This window comes from Lucilia sericata, unplaced genomic scaffold (genome assembly GCF_015586225.1).
Source record: "Lucilia sericata isolate MDLA Ls3-8-SP2 unplaced genomic scaffold, ASM1558622v1 Contig000031F_arrow, whole genome shotgun sequence".
Lineage (NCBI taxonomy): Eukaryota > Metazoa > Arthropoda > Insecta > Diptera > Calliphoridae > Lucilia > Lucilia sericata.
The window spans coordinates 544,219-566,797 of NW_023994069.1; the positions used below are offsets into that span (position 1 = coordinate 544,219).

Consider the following 22,579-nt stretch of genomic DNA (forward strand, 5'->3'; position numbering starts at 1 on the left):
GATAACTGTGAAAAAACAAAATGTGTCTTAATTTATTTCAACTGACGCCTTAGATAAGTCTGGAAACGAATCTTAAAAAAGCAATCATACATACGTTGGAAAACGAAAAAGAACCAGAAAGTTGACTTTTATTAATTTTTATTCAATCAGGATGCTGCGTCTTTAATTATATGCTTCCAGGTTTAATATTTCTAAAAGTACTAACCAGTTGAAGAACAAAAATGTACGACAAAAGTTAAGTCTTATACATTTTTATTCCATCAGGATCTTATACATAAATATTAGGCTTCACGCAATACTTTTGAAATTGTGATATCATATCTTTTATGACAGTTTTTGGAACAGCGCTAATATTGGCGTAATTATTTTGTTAAAATTTCAACTCCTTCATCTGCATATCTGCGGCCAAAATACCGATTTTGGGCGACATTTTTTATAGTCCGAAAACTGCTGTACATATTTCAAATCTGACTTTAGTATACTATTCTACAGGAAAATTTAAGATATATAAACTTAATTTGACAGAATTTAGATGCACTATAAATGCATAAGAGCCAAAGAAAAAATGCAATTTAAAAAAAAAATCAAAAACCTGATTTTATCATTCGTAAATATAATATTCAATGCCCTTAAAAATAGTGTTAAAATTATTAATTTATTGTAATCCCTTTAGGTGTTATGATAGTTATAATGTTGGCTTGTAGTTTAATAATTTCCCATCAAACAATGGTGTTTTTCATCATAATCTCCGAATTTAATAAAACTCCATCGAATTAATGTTCCATATATAACTTGTATAATGACAAATCTTGGGCCTTATAACTTTCGTGGTTTTCGAAATATAGCGTTGTAAAGTTTAAAATCTGAAAATTTAAAGTCTTATCACATCTAAAGGGTTAATGATAAAATTGTTTTTGCACCATTTGTCTCAGCAAAAAGCATACTTTGATTATGCAAAAAGAAAAAAATTTTTTGAAATATTTTTTGAAAAAAGTGCATCTTTGGATAATACTAAATGCACTTTTGAAGCATTATAAAAGTGTGAAATTAAGCTCATTCTTATAAAAAATCAATTATTAGAGCATGATTTCCTATAAATTCTACAGTTTCTGCTCTGTAAAAAATGTCGCTCAAAATCAGTGGTTTCCGCCTCAGATATGCAGAGGAAGTAGTTGGAATTTTGAAAAAATTATTACAGCATAGTAATCACTGATACAAAAACCTTCTAAAAAGTTGTAATATCACAAACGAAACGAAGCCTAATAAATATATGTATATGATTTTATGTTTCTCTGTTCAATAATTCAATGAATCAAAAAAGTACCATTTGAATGACGGAAAAGTGTCTGAAACTCCCCTTTTATAAATTTTCATTAAACTAGCGCCTATGCTGTGTTTAAATTTGCGTTTCTAGGTTTTATAATATAAAATATTCAAAAAGTAGCAATTGAAGAACAAAAAGCACCAACAAATTTATTCTTATAGATCTTCATTCCATCAGGATAATATATGTATGTCAGATTTTGTGCTTCTAGGTTGAAAAAGACTCAAAAAGTACCAGTTGAAGTACAAAAAGTACCAACAAATTCACTCTTATAGGTATTCATTCCATTAGGATCTTATATGTCTTGATTATATGTTTTTAAATTCAATATTGCAGAGAAACCAAAAAGTACCAGTCGAAGAACGAACAAGTGCCATTCTTTCATTTGTTCATTTTAAGTTTTTAGTTTCAATAAGTAATAAGTTCTTCAAAAGTACCTTTTAAACAACGTTTATATGTTCTCATTTACTTCGGGCTCTACATGCATAATTTCATGTTTAGGTCCAATATTATAGAAAACTCAAAAAATACTAGTTAAGTAATGAAAAAGTACTAAAAATAGTCCTTGGTACCAGAGTTACACATAACACACTATTAGCATATTAAATTCTTCAAATTTTAAAAAATAAAAATTGTTTCCCTTCCAAGCTTTAATTTTCCACATACAATTTTCCATCTCTGATTTTGGCAATAACAACACACAGCTTTATACGTACGTATTGTAACGTGTGTATACGTGTGTTGTAACCGGCTTTGTTCAATTCGCCTTAAGATAAGAGACGCTCGGCTATGAGTTCCGCCTCGTATGTTACATGTGTTTCGATCATAATAATGTCCAGCAATGTTTATAAAGCTTTAGTTGACGTAGTGCTTATGACCGCACTTACACTCAAGCAAAATGCACGCAGAAGTCCCTGTCAAAGCAGTCCACCAATCTAAATTTTCGTCTTGTGGTTGAGGCCAGTCAAAAGGCTTTTTTTAGGGTCAATACGGACTACAAGTGTATACGTATAATTTACTCTCGAAGGATTTCTCTATGTAGTGTACAACTTTTCAGCTTTGGGTATATTTTTTATCCCTTGTACCCGTTACACCATGTAGTAAATGAGAAAAGTTGCCAGGAGTCGAATGATTTTGATTTATTCACCAAGTTTCCTGGTATATTCATCCCAATGTATTGCAGTCTTTTTACGTCCTTCCCGGTTGAAAATTTTGCGGGAATCTGACTAGTTACAAAGGGTTTGTCATGAGAACAACAGCCCTCAAACGATTTAAGCCAGACATTTGAAAAGTTCTAAATTTCTGATTGTACTTCGCTCACCGCCAAAGCGCATTTTGAACCTCATATACCGATGATTCGCAAAGGAGTTTTCTTCCGATACTCTCCAATCCTGGATCTTCGTTTAAGATCCACTAAACATGATTGATAACTACTTCTTCCCTGATATTAACAAATGTGGATTTATTAGCCAATGTCATCGTAATAAAGGCTTTTGAATTCAAGAATTTAATTTTGTCTCATCAACTAGTTTTAAAAATTTCGAAGATAGTCGTAAGCGTAGGCAGGTAAACAGATGCAAGGTAATTGTTGTCACTACCTTGCTTTAGTACCGTTGTATCCGAAGTTGACAACCCTGTTAAGAGAAGAAAACATAAGTTCTTGTGACATGATTTTGTTTTAAAACCTTATTTCTAATCGACCAAGCAACCCACGCTTCATCGCCATTCTTTTGCATCAATTAAGTTCGTCTCACTCGCACTTAATTGATGCATTTCTTTGTGTAACTATTCAATTATGAATTGTCTGTATCATACTCAAACCATTACAACTCAACAGTTTATACCCTGGTGGAGACCATTTAATAATCGAAACGTCTTTGCCCTGGTGGTAAACAAGGGCTCAACTCAAGATTTACTTAGTGTTTGAAGGTTCCAGCTTCCAATATGAAGATATAGTTCGATTTTGAGGATTTCCTTTAAACCAATGTGGAATACCCTGGTGTTTTGCTTATATGAGCTCTGCCATTTAGTTGAAAAATCAAAAAACAATCACATGTACTTTTTTTCTATTCTTTCATAACTGGTCGGTCTAAACCATAGGTCTATGAGGAGCAAATTTGTATACTTAGGGACAATTATACAAATGCAATATGAGGACTTTGATAACAGGCGGGGCAACGGTTTAAAGTGCTAGGAACGATTAGTTAACTGCAACAATTGTTCTTAATTGTGCTAATATAGTTATCGAATGCCTGAGTAGTTATCTCTCGCAATCCCTGATCCGCGATTTGACATTCTGTCGACGTCCGATGGTATGACGTCTTGAATGACGCAGAAGCGTCGGAAGTCTATACAGATGTGGCTGGGACTGTGTATCATCATGTAGATGATACACATTCGCCATCTTGACACATCGAGTTACAGTTAGAAGTGTAATATTTTGGGCCGTTTGTAAACCTCGACATTGGTTATCAGTGAGGAAAGAAGTCAATAATGGGGCAGCATAATTGAGAAGTGATACAATTTGTTGTTTTGGATACTGTCAAATTTGCCTTTGTTTTTGTTGTGTTTACGTGTGTTGTATTTTTCGCTGCAACAGCTGGGCTATCGACTTCGCCTTGTCAACGGAATACCATATTTAATATATTCTAATGGTGGTCATAAAAAGCTTTTATTATTCACTTATATGGGAGTTGCAATAACAAAATGCCATTAATACATTTTCACTAGTTATACATTTGTCAGGGTAAGCAGATGCGGAGCTTTTGCCATTTTGGCAAGAAATGTAACGGTTACTTTGGGATGTGTGTAATGGTTTAAAATTTATTGTATTACTTAGCTAATATTTTAATTTAAACATTTGTTTGCGTTGATTTAATATTCTTTTTTGCTTTTGAAAAAATTTACTATTTTTTATGTGGAAAAGGTGCTCTCTAACCATTGTAAATTTTAATAATAGTTTTTGAAAAATAAAATTAATTCTTTTACAATACATATTTCACAATCACTTTTGTCTATATTCTTCCCTGTTTAAAATACATACATATGTAGTTATAAAAGCTTTATAAGCTTTTCTGCCATAAAAATAGTTTCATAGGATACATGCATAATACATATTAGGGTGCTCGACTCGTTTTTTAACCGGTTGAAAACCCGATGTGTTTTTGTTTTATTACTAATTTTGGTCAATTTCCATCTTGTCAAGTATTTAGAGACCAACAATTTACTTAACCATACTGGCGGCTTTCGTAGATGTCGCTCTATGGGAGACCTACTAGCCTTCCTTTCGGTGAAATGATGTCATTCCATTCACCATTTTGGAAAAAGTAAAGTGTTGGCTCTAGATATTTCCAAGGCGTTTGATAGAGTGTGGCATGGTGCACTTGTATTAAAACTAATTGCATTTGGTGTCGGTAATAACTTCTCTCGATTTATTTTGAGCTTTATCAGAGATCGCACTATACGAGTTGTTAAAGATGGGATCTCATCAAAAGAGTTCAAGATTAATCCAGGAGTATCGCAAGGCTCCGTTCTTTCCCATACCCTATTTCTTGTCTTCATAAATGACCTTCTCTGTCAAACTTCCAACTCTGTCTACTCTTTTACGGATGACAGCAATATCTGCCATTCTTATTCATTAAATTATAGGCCAAGCCCTCTACAGATTGGGGCAATGAGGCGCAATGTGATTGAATCGCTTGATAAAAATCTCTGAATGGGGTCGTGTTAACAGAATCGATTTTAACGCCCGCAAGACTCAATGTTGTTTTTTAACACATAAACGCTTGGCAGATATTGTTGTTCCATCTATATACATATATAGGTGGTGCAAATATTAATCGGAAACACTTGATGGCATGAAAATTCAGTGCGATGTCCGCTGGACTAAACACATTTTTCAAGTGTCGAAAGAAGCATTCAATTGTCTCGGTTTTTTGAAACGGTGTAAAACATACTTCACTCCATCTGATCTTCTTACTATTCGGAGCTTCGAAGTCTATTTTGGAGCTACTCGACCGCGTACAGGAGAGGGCAAATGTACTTATCGGTGACAGTAGGGTATCCAACTGTATTGATTTACTGGAGCATCGCCGCAACGTGGGGTGTATTTCACTGTTCTGTCGACACTACAATGGAATGTGTTCCTCTGAAATTAGGGAACTTGTTCCCGATACCCGTATATTCTTGCGTAACACACGTCATTCCTCAAGTTTTGGAATTTTTATGAGAATTATTATTGCAATTCAATGAGATGGAACGACTTTTGTCACAGTTTAAACAGTATAGAAGGGCAAACAAGAAGAACTTAAAGAGAACAATGGGAACAGTTCTGCGGAGGAAATTCCAAATTCACATAGCTGAGACTTTATACAAATAAATCTGATATCGTTTTTGTTAAAAATACTGACGTCCATGTTAGAAATATCCTTACGTTAACTAACTACTTTAACACGCACACCTTAAGAGGCGGTCAGTTTAAACAGACCGACATATCTGTTCTCTTATGGAACCTTATAAATAAATTGATTGACCCCTAGAGCTCTTTCCGGTAAATATTAAATTGGGGCTTATTACTGGCTTGGAATGATTCTTGGTCTAATGTCTGCATAGTTTCAGGCCGAAATTTTTTAATTAATATCTATGTAGAGTAGGGTAACTGGATCTCGTATAAGGGGGAAAAACGATTATCCGTAACTTTAAACGACGTTAACCCGTGATGATATTCCCCTAACCACGGTATCGAATATGATTGACGAAAAAACGGAACTTATATGATCCATTATTGCAGAATATCGAAAAAGCTCTTGACCTGTCTTTTACGGAAAAGAACAATATCAATCTTGGATTTTTAAATAAATTGTTTAAGACTTCTTATAGACACGCTTTCTGGGCGTTTTTTAGACATGGAAGAATCGGTACAATATCTTTTATATAATTGGCCCACTTTACAAAAGCGCAGACTGAGATATTCTGGTACAATTCTCTTTCGTGATCTGGACGAATCTATTTAAATTTGTTGGAGACATACAATGGTTTAATGACTGAATGTTTTGCGGGAGCAGCTTAATACTTTTTTACAAACACAAATATAATGCCAAGTCACTGTAGTATTCACTAAAATAATGGATGGGAACCTTGCATTTGATGAGTTTTAAACTTAACTATAGACTATTCGATGAAATTAAAACACAAATATTGTAAATCTGTAACACGTTTTTTATTGGTCTATATTTTATTAAAAACATTTTTTTGTTGTAATCATTATATACTTTACGTTTTGTTTTTTTTTTTGGTTTTGTTTGTTTTGTTTAATATATAAATAACATGACGATTTGAAAACAGAAATTAAATAAGTGTACTCTTTTTTTAATGTAGTAGAAAGTGTTTGTTGTTGTTATTTTTGGGTTTTTGTTGTTATAAAAGCAATATTACAATAACTGTGGTAGTAGAATTGGCTCCTATAATAAATATTTTACAACTGATACCACTTTTTATCCTTGTATTTAAGCATTAAATTATGCGCTGTTCCACTAAAATCTTGAGCTTGATTGGCCATACGTTCGGCACGCTCCTCTAGCAAATTCAATTTTTCACCACGTTCCATTGCCAATAAATGGGCGCGACTTATTTCAGAAGCTGCAGTTGAAGCTCTTTGATTTAACTGATCTAGAGTAGGGCCCGGAATGTGTTTAGCAATAGAACGATTTGCTTTCCCACTTTGTTCTCCAACTAAATGATAGAAATTGTTTAATTGAAATAAATAAAGAATAATATTAAAGAACTTACATAATTCTTCTCTATCCAAATTTTTAGCACCGCCGCCAAATAAACCTTTAAAAAAGCTTTCCTTCGGTTGTTCTGGCATCTCTTGAACTGTGTACAAGTTCCCCATCATTTCTAATATAAATTGACTTGAAAGTAAATAAAGTATTTGCGTTAGAATCTTATAGTTCTTTTATGATTTTATACATATAGACAAGTATTATTCATTATTAATGTAATTTGGATTGTGAGTGAAATAAGGGACAAAGGAGAAAAAGTACATGAATAAAACATCAACATTATTAAGTGTTATTAAAACGATAAAAATATATGGAAAGCGATACTATTTTCTGGTAAGTGTTGTAGGGAATCTGTTTTCAAGATTTGCCAAATACCTCCAATATCTGTAGTTACGAAGATAAAAGAAGCGAACTGTTTACCAATTTTAAAAAAGTTTTACTTATGAGTAAAACCTAACATTGTTCACAAAAACACAAAATGTTTAACCCAGAGACCAAAGTATACTTTTTTTAAAAAATTTGCACTCAGAATTTCTCCATCACATCATTGAATCTTGAAGAAGAATTGACTTTGATATGGCATATAACATTTTATAACTAAAGTTGTCTTGGCGCTGTTATAACGTCTCAGAAAGGACTAAAAACAGCGTTATTCAAACTTCAGGACGCGATATCTCAAATTCCAGATGTGATGGAGAAATCTGAAAATCAGATTCAAATTCAAAGCGGCTCAATCCGTACAACTTGATCTCAGGGTTCCAACTTGTTTTCAATTTTTGTCGTCCTGTGTAATTAAATGTTTCTTTCATAGATTGTCTCCATTGTAACCATTTCATTGTGAAATAATATGTTTGCTGCAGAAATGCCCACAGTTTTCTCAAGGTTACTTAGGTTTGATTCAAAGGCCAGTCAATCCATGAACAGCTCATTTGGGTTCATTTAATTGCTGATCCTATTGTATAACAGTTACTCAATGTTTTCAGATTTAAACCACCCGGTTGCATTAATAAAGTTGTGGATATGATTTAAGACTGGCAAAGTGACGCTCCCTATTCTCAGTAAATGTCGGTCAATAGGAGAGTAGGTGAGTCACATTATCTCTTCATTGTGACTACTTTTATAGCAGTCATTAAAATCTACTATTACAAAATCCCATGATTACTGTTACAGTTGAAAAAATAGTATCACTTCACTCTCTTCGTATCACTGAGTAAACACAGAGTAATCTTTTTTACAGTGGGCATAACTAAATAAACTAGACTTACCAAAACTCTGACGATATTGTAAACTTTTGTATTTCGGTGGGTGATGCCATGTACAAACCATGACCTTTATTACTAAAGCAAAATATTTTTGATATTCTAAAAAAAAACAAAAACATAAAAATAAATTAGTCAAAATAATATATATAACTAGATACAAATTAATTAAAAAATACATACTGTGTTATATCTTCATGAACAATGATTTGTTGACCCCATATGGAAAGCATTGGATCCACAATTCCCTGTTTGCATTTGGTTTGAAAACTACAAAAATTATACAAAAAAATTAGGTTAAAAAGTTGAAAATGCTAATTTTTCTCTCTCACCTTAAGTTCATAATTGGTAAGAATTCTGTATCCAATAACATCTTTAGACTAGGAAGACTATGAACCATTAAATGGCCATTCGAAAGATAGGTTGCTAAGCAAGTTCCACCTGAATGTTAAAAAAATAAATAAAAAAATAATAGATTTTAGAAATTAAGGAAATTTTTGAGAATAAATTCTACCTTTCATTGTGATAGTTGCTGCTTTAACTGCATAATCCATTTCAGATAATTGAATGCGATTGATACAACACTGATTTGCAATGTCGTAGACTTTAGTTTGTTTCTCGCTTGCAATGATGACATATTGTCTATCCGCTATGGTATCGAGGCCAGTGCTAACACTTCCACTAATACCACTGCTACTAGCACTAGTACTCACATTACCACCAGTTGTATTTGATATTGTATTGGCAGTTGTTGGTGTAAATGTAGGACTCGTTCGACTGCTACTTTTTGTGGGCGTTCCTATTTTTATGTTTATTAAAAAAAAAAAAAATAAAATAATTAATCAATTAATTAAAGTGTATTATTAAATATTTTTATTTTATTGAGAAAAATATAGGATTAACTTCACATACGATCTTTTTTTGCATCTCTACTATCGTCTCGCCATGGTTCATACGAAAAGGGTATGATTGTGCCAAAAGCATCCAAAAATGACATGGATGTTATTGAACCTTTAAGACGTAAAATAGGGCCTCCTAAAAGATAAATAAAATTATGTTAAATAGCTAAATTTGCGATTACAATTTTAATCAAAAGTATATTAAAAATATTTTAAAAACATTTGGGTGTTCTAATCCGTTTTGGTCATCGAAATTGACTAAAATTTGGGTTTCTAGATTTAATTAGAATTAATTTGAGGTGCAATAGCAAAACTGTTACCATTTTAACACTTTTGGATGGATCAGCTACTATAATTTTTTCACAAGTCTCGGAAATATTTCGTTTAAAACAATTAAAATCCCAAAAACTCAAATTTGCGTTGGTTTCCTTAGAAACCAATCATTCATTCTATAAAACAATTTAAGAATTTGTTATTTTAATCAATGATATCTGCTCGATATCTGGCCAACCCACAGTAGCATTATTGAGAAAACTTTGAAGCTCTGACCTTATAATAACAGAAGAGTTATGGAGCACGCCAAAACGTGCTCCTTTTGTGCCAATACACCAGTCAAACAACAGCACCTTTATTCTACGGATAGATTGAACAACTTTGGTCATACTTCCATCTTGAAAAATATCTACTATATTCCCATCAACATTGATTACTGCATCCCAATTCTTCTCCCTGACAAAATATTTACTGTAAGGACAAAGAACGAGGTACTATCTATCGAGTCTAAGAGGGAGTAAATGATTGCTTTTACATTCCTAGTTTCAAAAGAGAAGTATGCTTCAAACTGTACGAAAAAACCTGAAGTTGCTATGGGTGCAGGGTCACTCTGATATTCCCCGTTATATAATTTTTCGTAATTGGCTAAAACTGGTTCTCACATCGATGATAGTGATATAGACACTTTAGTCGGAATCTCGTTCACGTGTTAAAAAACAGCAGGAGCAGTACAGGTCTACTCAGAACAGGTTGACCTGACTCTTCTATGACAATGATTGTTCGTCTAAATGGATGAAGCTTTTACGAATGCGGATGCGGATATTGACAGCCTGTTGACAGGGTATTTTTTATTGCCCATGTCAAATCGAAGAAAAAAAATATATAACAGAGATTAAATTATTAAAAGTTTGGACATTCAGATAACACAACAGAATTTATAAATAATGATGTCTCCGCTAGGCTATAACTTTTCAAATGTGGTTAAATTCTAAATTTATGGAGAAATTCTGATGACAGATTCGGATTCAACACAGCTCAATCCTTTAGAAATGTATCTGGTATCTGGGTTAAAAATTTGTTAGCGCATGCTAGAAGACTAAATCTCTCCTATTATGCAAAGGTTATAACAATGAGGACGAAGAAGAGACGGACGAACTCTTTTCTTGCATGTGTTCTGCGTTCCTTGTCTACACAACTTATCGGACCTCTTCCGAATTGATATTCGTAAGATTGATTCGATCATCTGAGCCACAGGTTGTTTTGGTTTGTTGCTCCTACTATAGAAACTCATTTGTCTTAATAGTGGGACGAGTTATGATTCGTTCCAAGGCAAGGGTAATATCTGACACTAATAGTGGAGTTAGATCGGAGAAACCTACTATCTGTCACTACTATAGGTTGATCTCCGAAAAGTTCAGGATCTTTAACCAATCCTCAGTCAGTAGAATGGATTGTAGAGTGTACAAGATGCAACCGGAATAAGATTATGGTTGGATAGGAGCAGTATTAAAAATCTAGTAGCAGTGATAGCCGGTCACTGCATAATTGGTGCCATTTTGGGCGATTGGGTCTGGATCACATAGGATTTATGTAGGTTGTGTGGGCACGAAGATGAGCTAGAGACAGTGCACAAAGTCTGAGACGGAAATGGCTGAGAAAAACATTCCATGATGATTTACGATATGTAGCTAGGTGTAGTATTAGCGACCTTTTGGGTTTTGTCATTTCGGTGTCGGACTTTGTAGAATTCCCTTCCAAGACTAACAATATTCTTTCTCTATCTGGGCATAAGTTCATTAGTTTCAGATTAATCTCTTTAACTTTCATATCTTCTTTCAGTTTATTTTAGTTTCTTCTTAAAGAGATCACAACGGATGCTTTTGTGAGTCTCCGAGTGGATGTACATATATAACCCTTTTAAACTAAACTAAGTCGACTTTAATTTTGCCTAACTGCCTCTTTAACCTAAATTTTATTTTAAGCTCAATTTTTACAATATTTGGCATAGGAAAAATGGGGATTTTCCGATCAGCATAGGCATTTAAAAAAATACCTTTGGCAACACTAGCCTAGGCTAATTAATAGACTTATATCACAAATTCGACCAATACATACCATTTATGGTAACCAAAACTGGTTGTGATTTACGAACTTCTCGTTCGGGCATGCTAACCACCAGTGTAAGTATTGAACCAAAACTAGTACCAATCCACAGTGTGGGTACTAGTGATAATATGTCTGAAATATAACAATGTTAATCTGCGTTAGAGTAAATGAAAACATCATATAATTACTTACCACTTCTTTTAGCAAAGGTTTCAATAAAAGCTAAACATGTAACAGATTCTGCGGAAGACATGTCTATACTTGACATAGATGATGATCTTGATCTGGAGAATGAACCATCCACTTTGTCTGGAATTATTTCAATAACATATATTAGTTCAATTTTACTGACGCATGCTCAAAGACAGAGAGAGAGAGAGGAGGTTTTTATGATAATGATAATTGTTTTTTTTTGCAGTTTTCTTTACAATAGATCGAATTTGTATGATGTGTTAAAAGATTGATAGATATAGATAGATTAATAGATAGATGTAGTAGTATAGGTATATAAGTATGCGTGTGTGTGTGTTTTAGATAGTCAGAGGAGTAGTAGTAGTTGTTGTAATAGTAGCACTAATTGTTGTAAATAGTAATAGAAAATATGTTGGATGGTTAGGTGTGTTTTGGTGTAAACTAATGTTAGAAATGATAGAAATGCTAAGAAGGTGAATTGTGACTACATAATTAATTTTTGTTTTAGTTAGACTTAGCTTAGAACTATAAATTATTTATTATATAATGTGTACAATGCAATCAATACAAGCAGACGACATATGAATTGAAAACTATTATTTGGGATTGACAATATCAAAGTAATTAATTGACATGTGTATATTTATTTAAATTCCAATTATTATTGCAGTGGCCAACTTGAAGTACCGAGTCCACTAGGTCCACGAGAACGATAAATTTGCGTTGTTTTATAGCGTTATTATTGAAATTAATGAAAATTTATGAATGATTTTGTGTAATAAAATAAAATAATAAAATAAAAAATACTAAATAATAGTATAAAAATAACTTTTAACAAATAGCCTACCAAAGTATATATAATTATTGTAAATAAATGGTCAATAAAATATGTTGATATTGCTAAATATTGTTCGTTAATGAATTAATATAACAAATACATAAATTGAATTAACAAAACATATGCTTAGATTACAAAATTTATTTTTTTTCAAAAATTAGTCATATACAAATTTTGAGACAAAAACACATGATTTAAAAGTTGTTTTTTTTGATGTTATGAATAAATGTATTTACATATTTATCCAATATTGTTTATAAATGTTTTTTAAGTCTTCAATTAATCGAATTATAAACTATAAAGAAACTCATTTAAAATGTATAATTCGATTATTTTCCAATTTATTTTTTTATTCTTAACATTTGTGTCATTGCAAATATTCAGAAAATTTAACCTAATATAAAGGCATACTTAAATCTTTAAAATATTTTCTAGTTTAAAAACAGATTTAGAGGACAATTCGAGAACCTGAAGTTTAATAAAAATCGGACAATGTTTACTCTTCCACGTATACGGAATACCGGTGTACCAAGATTTTTTTTAATTTTTTTTTCATTTCCGTTGGGGAATGACAGGTGTCATGAGTCAAGCTCAATCTAACACTGACAAAAGAATAGAATGGTTAGAGACGATTGAAGGGGCGGACCCAACATCAGGAGAAAACACCCCATTGATGTTATGAGGAATGCTCTGTCCCTACAATCGTTCTCATCATCTAAAGACCCACCCCAGTGCATTCCTGGACCTCTTAAAGTCGCCCAACCACACTACTGAGATGGCTTCTGTTGATTCGACAACAGCACTTGGGGGACGAATTGGTAGTATGAAACACGGAACTATATTTAATTAGCCAGACTTATTTCAGTGGACACAAGGACCTACTGTGAAATGTTGAGCATGTTTAGAGTAAATATCATTACACTCAACAACGAAGGAAAATCGCCGATATATTAAAGATTAAGGTATTACAACTTCGCAACGTTCTATCATTTCGACATCTCCACAGATACAACTCAGGATCCCTCTTCTCCATCAGATACAAGTATTCGAATGGTAGATCCTACTTCATCACATACCCAATATTTGCATTATCAGCTCAATTCCACCATTTTTTTTATTTTCCACAGGAGCGTTAACTGAAACTTGTCCCGAAAATTTATATTTCACCGTGAATCAATCTTTTAACCAAGCACCGCGAATTTGAGGTTAAACAACAGCAACTACCAGCCAGGGAGTGCATTGCCATCTCCAATTTATTGTCCCGGTAGACTAGAGGTACTGGTAGTACCTCTTTACCCCGGGATTGCAATACACCAAGATAAGGGATTTCATCAAGGAAACATGCCCCGTGAGGGGGGGGGGGGGAGTTGGAGGTACATAGATTTTGCCATTTCGTTTGTTAAATATCGGAATATTGGTCGTATATATGTATATTCTGGGACCTTATTAAACTTTAAGACGATCTAGCCATGTCCATCTTTCTGTTGAAAGCTCAATTGAGACTACATAGGAGGAGCTAGAAGGTTGGAATTTTGTACAGTTATTCTCTATTAATAAGATTTGTGTGGTATTGAATATGGGTCCACGATTTCACCTAGCATTGGACCATAATTGAAACTATCCCTCATACATATACTCTCCTTACACACACATACATATAAGTTCTCCTTCAGAAAATGATTCGAACGTTCATAACTGACATAATAATAGCAGCATGAAGACGAAATTCAATACAACAAATTTGGTAAGGATCGGTTTACAATTGACCCCACCCCCATATACGGTCTCCTTCAGAAAAAACTTTTATAGTCACGAAATTAGAAAAAAAAACAAGTTTGCAAGAACAAAAATCTCTCTGCCAAGTTTTATAAGAATCAGGTCATAATTAACCCTACTCTCCATATACGAGTGCCTTCAGAAAGTGATTTTAGATCTCATAATACCAGTCACGAAATTCGGCACAGGCACGTTTTATAAGAACAAAAATTGCTCTTCCAAATTTTAAAGGGATCAGATTATAATTGACCCTAACGCCCATATAAGATCCCTTTCTGAAAATTACTTCGGCAAAACTCGCCATAAGCAAGTTTTTAAGAACGAAATTCTATTTACCAAATTCGATAAGGAAGAGACTCTCCTTACAAAATTTATGAGGCTCAGTCCATACTTGATCCATAATTTAAACCAAATGATTTTAAATGCCCTATTCCCAAAATCACTCTGATGTGTATTTTAATTTCGAATAATAAAATTCAGCACATATATTAATGGTAGGTATATAAGATTCGGCATAGCCGAATACAATACTTTTAATTTTGATTTATTTTTTAATAAATAAATAAAAAAAATTAAATGGCAAGAAAATAATCTCATTGTTTAAAAAATATAAAGTAATTACATAAAAATTACATATTAAGTATAAAACTTTAAGAATTAACCCTAATAGAACATGGGGTCAAATTTTAGTATAACAATTTGTAAATTTGTTATACTCAAAAAGGATTAACTTCCAATATGTTAAAAATTTTATTTCATATTTCAGAGACCTCACTAAAATTTTAAGCCAGTGGAATCTTAGATCAAGTTTAAAAAATTTTGAACCTAATAATGATTTTGTATGTTATTGTAAGTGAAACTATTATCTACATATGTATGCATAATTGGACTTAAATGAATAAATGTATGTTTTCTAAATATTTATATTACTAGTATATGTTCCAAAAAAAAAATATACGTATGTAATACATACATGTATGTAAATGTGTTTTGTTGTTTTTCTTGTAATTTTATATGTACTATGTAATTGTGTTTTTCTATTTTTTTGTTCTTTTTATGATATAAAAAATAATTGTATTTAAATTAAGAAATTTACTTACGTTTTTTAAATAATTTATTACAAAATATTATGAAAAAAGTAAGTTTTCGCAAACGGACCTAAATGCAAATGTGTGTGTATATATTGTAATAACAACAATATTAAATATTAAATTCATTTAATTTGTTTATAAATATTTGTTTATAAATGTTTTTTTTTTGCTTTTTTATAAACATATTTGTTCATTCAATAATATGTATTGTAATATGAAAATTAAGAAGCCTGTTTTAACTAAGTATTCGTACTTTATATATGAAACACTACAAATTATACAAATGTTTGATATAAAGCCGTATTTGAATTAAACCGATTTTTAAGTGTTCATTTAAAACAAATTCATACTTAAAAAAATATATATTTTTAATTAATTACTTAAAAAAATAAAGAAATATAATAAAAATATAAAATAAAATATTGTTGTTTTTTTGTAGTACTGTAGGCGAAAATCTAAATTTATTTAAAAATTGAAATTTATGTCAGAATTTTTTTTTATCAAACACTTTTTGAAGCTAAATTTCGAGAAAATTGTTTATTATAGGTTAAAGTTCATGATACAATTTACACTACATAAGCGGAATTCTTAGCCCAATTCATTAGTTTCTTTGAAATCTAGACAGCTCAGTGATCTTTCTATATCGAACTTTAGTATTTTCTTTATATGCCTTGTATAGGGAGTATGTTGGAATCCAAGGCAATGAATATAGTGATAGTTTGTGGAAAATATGTATATCAAAACGCAATAGTTCAGAGAACTGCTCAAACCAGAATGACTAAATGCTAATCATGGAAATAGTTCTGAAATACTACGGAAGCCTGCGAAAAGTACTTCCTCATCATACCAGAATTCTTAATGAAATCGGATGGTAACTTCACGAAAAGAAATCGTAAAACTCTGGAAAAAATGGTATTATCTTCGGAAAGAAAAACCTATGATAGACCAATGAGTCTGCAATCGATATTGTTGAAAACAGTGGAAAGATTAAAAGGTCAGTGGAAACATCTAACAAGAAGGAATATATAATGTTTTATTCGTGTACTATAGAGCGTGTCTTTAAGAACGTGAATATAAAGAGATTGAGGAGAGCAGGTCGAATAATTCCGTGTAAAATAAGGTACACCGCAAGGTGGAGTCACAACTATTCTTTTATGAAAGTTTGATGTAAATAAAATTCTTGTCAAATTCAGAAAGATATCAAGATAGTAGCAAGTTCCTCCAACGATTAGTGATCTCTTGGAATCGGCTCTTGGTTAACTATTATTATGGCCTCATCCGTATTGTAACAAAAATAGTACTTTTTAGGTTTTAAAGTACTAAATTAGTTTTCCGCTAGTCTATAGGCTATACTATATAGTCTAGACTATAGTCTAGTCTAGTATATATTCTATTCTATTGTCTAGTGCATATTCTGGTCTATGGCCTAGTTTATAGTCTAATCTATAGTCTAAATCTAAAAACTACTATATTTGTTATAAGTTAGTAAAATGTTCAATTTTCCATGCCTGATAGGAAATTCAATCTGAAAACCCCTTAGGGTCATTGAGTTTCTCAAGTTTCAAAAATCGTTGATTCTAAAAAGTGTATGACAATCACCCCTATCGCCAATAGAAGTTAAATTTTTGTTCCCTTGAAATTTTCATTCCCCTCGAAGGGAAAATTGCTATCGTTGTGAACAATTCATTCACAATAGTTGATTTCGTATGCAACAGCTGTTCATTGTTTACAAAATTCCATCAGAAAATTTCACAACAGGGGATTTTTTCCCCGTCAAAAAAGTTAGTGAACGAAAAAAGTGAAAAGAGAACATATTTCACGTGAAATTTTGATAGGGGTGAATACGTATTATTTCATAATTCTCTAAATTAAAAAAATCTGACATAAATCCCATTTAATAAAAATCTGTTAGTACATTTTATGTTACGTGCAAACGTGTGGAAATTGCTAAGGGTAGTAGTTCAGGTACTTCTAGCTCTAGTTCAAATTAATAAAAAATAAAATATTCATAATTATATATCGTTCATTTGCGACAAGGGGGTCATAATTAACAAAAAACATGTTTTTAATAATATGATGTTTCACAATTAAAATACTTTCGAAAATGTTTTATTTTGGATTGATTACCATTTTATGTCTAATAAGTTTATTTTAAGCTATAGGATACCTTTTTTTTATCACATTTTAATGCTGGTATTAAATTGTAACAGGTATTCTATCTAGGACATTTTTGGACACTTCTTTTATTTCAACTTATTTTAATATTTAAGTCCCAATACCTATACAATTATAATGGATATAGAATGTCATCCATTTAAAATATTGGTCATCAAATTCTAATAAGTAGTTTTAGGAAAAATTTCCCCTGCACAATTTCCTTGTTTCTATTATTTTTGCCGCCACTGTATGTAAATAAATCCCAGCAGTTCGGGTGAATAGTTACCCCTAGTCATCATCTACTTAAGAGACTATTTTAACATGTGCTTCTCCTAGGTGGAAGTCAATCGTTAGTCCATAGATTACCAAAAAGGGAAAGCTAATCCAAAGGAGTCAATACATGACAATGAACTTCGCGTACGTAACAGTTTGACTGTGGCCGATAGTTCTTTCCTGGGGAAACAAACTTGCGGTTGATACAGCTGTCGCTGGATTGACAATCTATGGCCGAGTATGACTCGCGTCGTCCTAGAACGATGATAGAAGTTATTGTCATTTTCGGATGCGCTGACTTTGTTGAACTGCTGGAATACCTCTAATTTACTAAACCACTGACTTAACTTAAGAAAAGACATCGTTTCAGGAAACATAGCTTTGAATATTTTATGATATTATAATATAGTGTGTTTTCTAAACCTGATAGTTTACAAAAGGATTAACGAAATCATCTCACTTTTTGATATTTATGATGAGTAGCCTTTGTCAAATCATCATAAATTGATTTATGCTTAAAAAACCCACCAATTTATCCAAAATGTACTTTGAATTCAATCATCGAAACTGACACGATGTTTTATCACAAAGTTATGTTCTGCGATGGGGCTCATTTTTGGCATACCAGGTTTATTAATAAACAAAATTGCCACGTAGGAATTAATATCAATTCAGAGCAGACCCTAGAGATTCAATAACACCCAGAAAAATATATGTATAATTATAAGTATATAAATATAGCTATAAATCAATTAAATGCTAAATCAGTGCAAACAATTTTAATTAATAAATTTCGTTACCGAAATAACTGTAAATATCGTTAACGCGTAAACATTGCATAAATATTATACAGTTCAGAATAGAAATCCATTCTCACCAAAATGTACCTAAAGACTTTTTAATCAAATCTTGCTGCTCATCTCTTCTTCTGTTCTGAACATCGATCGATAGAAATAGTTTTTAACAGGTGACCGACCGTATATTTTGAGCGTTTTTGGGCTATTGCTCGCTTCAAAAGCATCACTTGCACTCGGTACGGGTTCCCTGTCTACAAATTACATAGCATTACCTTAGTGGCATGGATATTTGGCTTTAGTATCGATTCGGCTGGTTAGTCATATGTTGCCAGGTTCATAGGCAACATTGGTCAATATCATGATACAACCATAGAAAGGTAGAATCAGTAGGGAGAGTTATCAATTCTCTGCCTTGTTAAGTCAAACAAAAAAGAACTAAAAAGGGAAAAGCTTCAAAATCTTCAAATGAAAAACCACGAAAAATACCATGAAATGTTTATTGAACGGCACACGCAAACAGCATTCCACTCTTCTGTATTCTGTTTATGATTTTTATTGGTTTTGCGATCTTTTTTTTTTCAAATTATCCAATTTTATTTTTTTCACAAAAAAATTTTCAATAATTTTTATTTGATGTTTTTTTTTTGTATTTTTTAATTTTCTTTTTTATGACAATTCAAGGCATGTATAATTGAGAACGTACTTTTCTACTGATTCTACCTTATTATTGTTTTATTATGGGTTAATATATAAAATAAATTTATAATATACAAATGTTTTGAAATAAAAAATTTAAATTTAAAAAATTCCGCATTTTTAAGTTTACAGCCAATAGTATTTTTACTTTTAAGAATCTTTATAGGGTTTTATAAATCGCCTTTAAAATAATAGAAGAAGAAGGGAAATTCGGAAAAAGTCGAAAAGTTAATAAATTGAAAATTTTAAGTTTTTTTCAAGCAATTTGAATTAAGTTAAATGATATTCCAAAATTCTTCATACTTTTGCATTTTTGTTTTTTTAATATAATATAGTAAAACTTTGATATAGCGAACCTGGTTTTAAGAAAGACACAATATAACGAATTGTTTTCGAGGTCCCTTGAAAAACCCTCTTTATTACAAAGTTGTTCATACAAAAACACGCTATAGCTATATTGAAGAAATTCTGAGCCAGAAACACCCAATATATCGAAATACAACGAAGTCAGAATAGAACAAAATCAAATTTGAACCAGTCAGTCGCGTTACAAATATATATAGCGAAGTATTTATTTAAAAGTCGAAAAGACGACTTTTCATAAACCACAAAAGTTGAAAAGAGGACTTTCCACTGCGCCCGGCGGAAGTCCTGCTATCTAGCACGCTTTTTTAAATGAATTCAAAATACAACAGACATCAAAGTTACGAGCAATTCTGTCACAAAGTCCATGGACATTATAACACTTTTGAAAGCGTCTATGGACGCTATGACTCTTTTTGGTTTAACATAACGTCCATGGACATAACCCCCTTATTCACAAACAAAATTTTTATTTTATAAACGGTTTATAAATTCAATTTTGTATGAAAATTTTGTTTTATTAACCTTTTATAAAATAAAAATGTTGTTTGTGAATATTTATAAATATTCAGGAAATATTTTATTAGTTCCAGAACTAGTTCTATAACGTGTAATTGGATTTTAGACCAATAATATTTATTTGAAATTGTCACCTTTTGAATAAGTTCTGCGGTAGCGTTACTCGTTCTTTGATCTGGAACTAGTCCTTTTTTAGCGAACTCCTGCTATCTAGCACGCTTTTTTAAATGAATTCAAAATACAACAGACATCAAAGTTACGAGCAATTCTGTCACAAATTCCATGGACATTATAACACTTTTGAAAGTGTTATAACGTCTATGGACGCTATGACTCTTTTTGGTTTAACATAACGTCCATGGACATTAAATATTTATAAATATTCAGGAAATATTTTATTAAGAAGTATTAACTATCATAACATTATTCCATATTTTTACAAGGCTGTTGATCATGAATCTTTTTTTTTTGAACTTTTACTATTAGAACCAGTTCTGTGGAGCATTGTTCTGATATTTAATATTTCTAACGTGTTCAGTGACTCTTTTTTAATATGATTTTAAAGGTATAATTGATATATAATTAAATTATAATTAAATATGCAATATTTAAAAAATTATACAATTTTCTACGAATATGATACGCTTTTTTAAAGAATCCCCAAGCAAGAGAAATGGAAAAGAAATAATTTATAAAAATATAACTATAACAGTATTAGCGATACTTTACATGATTGTATTCGTAAGAACACAGCACCAATTTAATTCAAACTATAACTAAAATGTTACACGTTAAACTGAGGCACATCGGTCCCTTAGAAGTTTACTTATAGAAAGGCAACAAAATTTAGAAAGTGAATTGTACCAACAATGAATTAAAGAGTCATGATTTCTCAAAAATCTTAAATTTCTAATAATACACCACGTATTTATAAGATTCAATCAATTAATGATTAATCGAATATTTTTTTTTAATATTTCAATTCGTCAATTTTTTTATACTTAGATATCAACAAAAATAAATAATTATAAAGATTATTAATAAATTAATTTACAAAAAAAAAATATAAATAGTATTTAAAAAATACAGCAACATATAAAAAATATCATTTGTTTGTTTTTGTGTGTGTAAAAAATTACATATGTATTAGATGTAAGTGTGTATGTAAATAGTTGTGATGAATTTTTATTCTTATGGTTGTTGACAGTGGAAACTACAGTACGTACAAAATACACATTTTTATAAATAAAAGTTATATCAGGAAATTTAAATTTATTTAAATGTGAAATTTTGTTTCCAAATTCAATAACCCAATTTAGTTCCCAGACTGTGTCCATTTAACTAGATGTGATAACGCGCAGCGTTGAAATCTCTTTAGAATTCTGAATTCCCTGAGTAAAACATTTTGTTAGATTAGTGACGCATCTTGACACAGTTCAAGTCATAATAAAAGACTGGTTTCGAATTTAGACCTCATAGGCCTACCAGGATCACAGTCAGGGTTCCGCAAAGTTGGACTCAGATCCTAAAGGAGTCTTGTAAAGTGATATCTTTATTAGCGCACATGGTATTGAAATATAAAGGAGGGAAATGATTACGTAACTTCTAAACGGTTTGTCATATTCTAATGAAACATGCGGAAAGAGGAAGTGTTGTCGAGTTTGGATTTTGAATTTGGAACTCCTGGGCCCAGTCAGGGATCCTTGGGTTTCCTAAATTTTTAAAACGATCCTATATCTTCGTTCGTGCTCCGATCTGAATAAAATACATATATAGAATCTCTTAGGCTTAGGAGATATTCGCATTTGAAAACTAAAGTTTCAACATTTTTAACCACCCTACTCCATTTTTTGGGCCTATGAAGTTCAAATTAAAAACCTCGATAACACTTCCTCTTTACGCATGAGAAATATCATTAGAATCGGACAAATCTTTTAGAAGCATGATTTCCCCGTTTTTTATTTCTATACCACTGTGCAGCGCTGTTGTAGATAGGTTTAGGTACAAAGGGTAGATAGTAGTTTTAGGTACTTGGATCTATCTGTGATACCCTAGTGGTCGTATGAGTCCTTTTATAGTACCACTCACTACCTCCAGAGCTAAACCAACCGGTTCCATGTACGAATTTTATGATGTTCTTAAGTTTTATTCCAGATTGCTCCACCATACCGTACGACAGTAGCAGAGAAAATGACACACTTTCTCTTCGTTATGACCACTTCTGCAGTAGTCA

The 22,579-nt window shown here is 31.7% G+C and overlaps 1 protein-coding gene across 7 annotated transcripts in view; it reads right to left on the minus strand.

Moving 5' to 3' along the window:
* Positions 1-6,520: 6,520 nt before the first annotated feature.
* Positions 6,521-22,579, minus strand: part of LOC119611356 (syntaxin-binding protein 5) — a 73,719-nt gene continuing 57,660 nt past the window's right edge. For 4 of the 7 annotated variants that reach the window (XM_037966913.1, XM_037966927.1, XM_037966936.1 and 1 more), the window contains 9 exons: positions 11,837-11,953; positions 11,654-11,776; positions 9,279-9,401; positions 8,881-9,165; positions 8,699-8,807; positions 8,550-8,636; positions 8,373-8,468; positions 7,112-7,236; positions 6,526-7,054 (listed from right to left, as the gene is read on the minus strand). In XM_037966913.1, the coding sequence (XP_037822841.1) occupies positions 6,798-7,054; positions 7,112-7,236; positions 8,373-8,468; positions 8,550-8,636; positions 8,699-8,807; positions 8,881-9,165; positions 9,279-9,401; positions 11,654-11,776; positions 11,837-11,953 (1,322 nt within the window). In that variant the 3' untranslated portion in view covers positions 6,526-6,797. Of the gene's footprint in view, positions 7,055-7,111; positions 7,237-8,372; positions 8,469-8,549; positions 8,637-8,698; positions 8,808-8,880; positions 9,166-9,278; positions 9,402-11,653; positions 11,777-11,836; positions 11,954-15,550; positions 15,609-22,579 lie in introns of all 7 variants that reach the window. The other 3 variants (XM_037966958.1, XM_037966944.1, XM_037966951.1) reach the window with 3 other exon arrangements.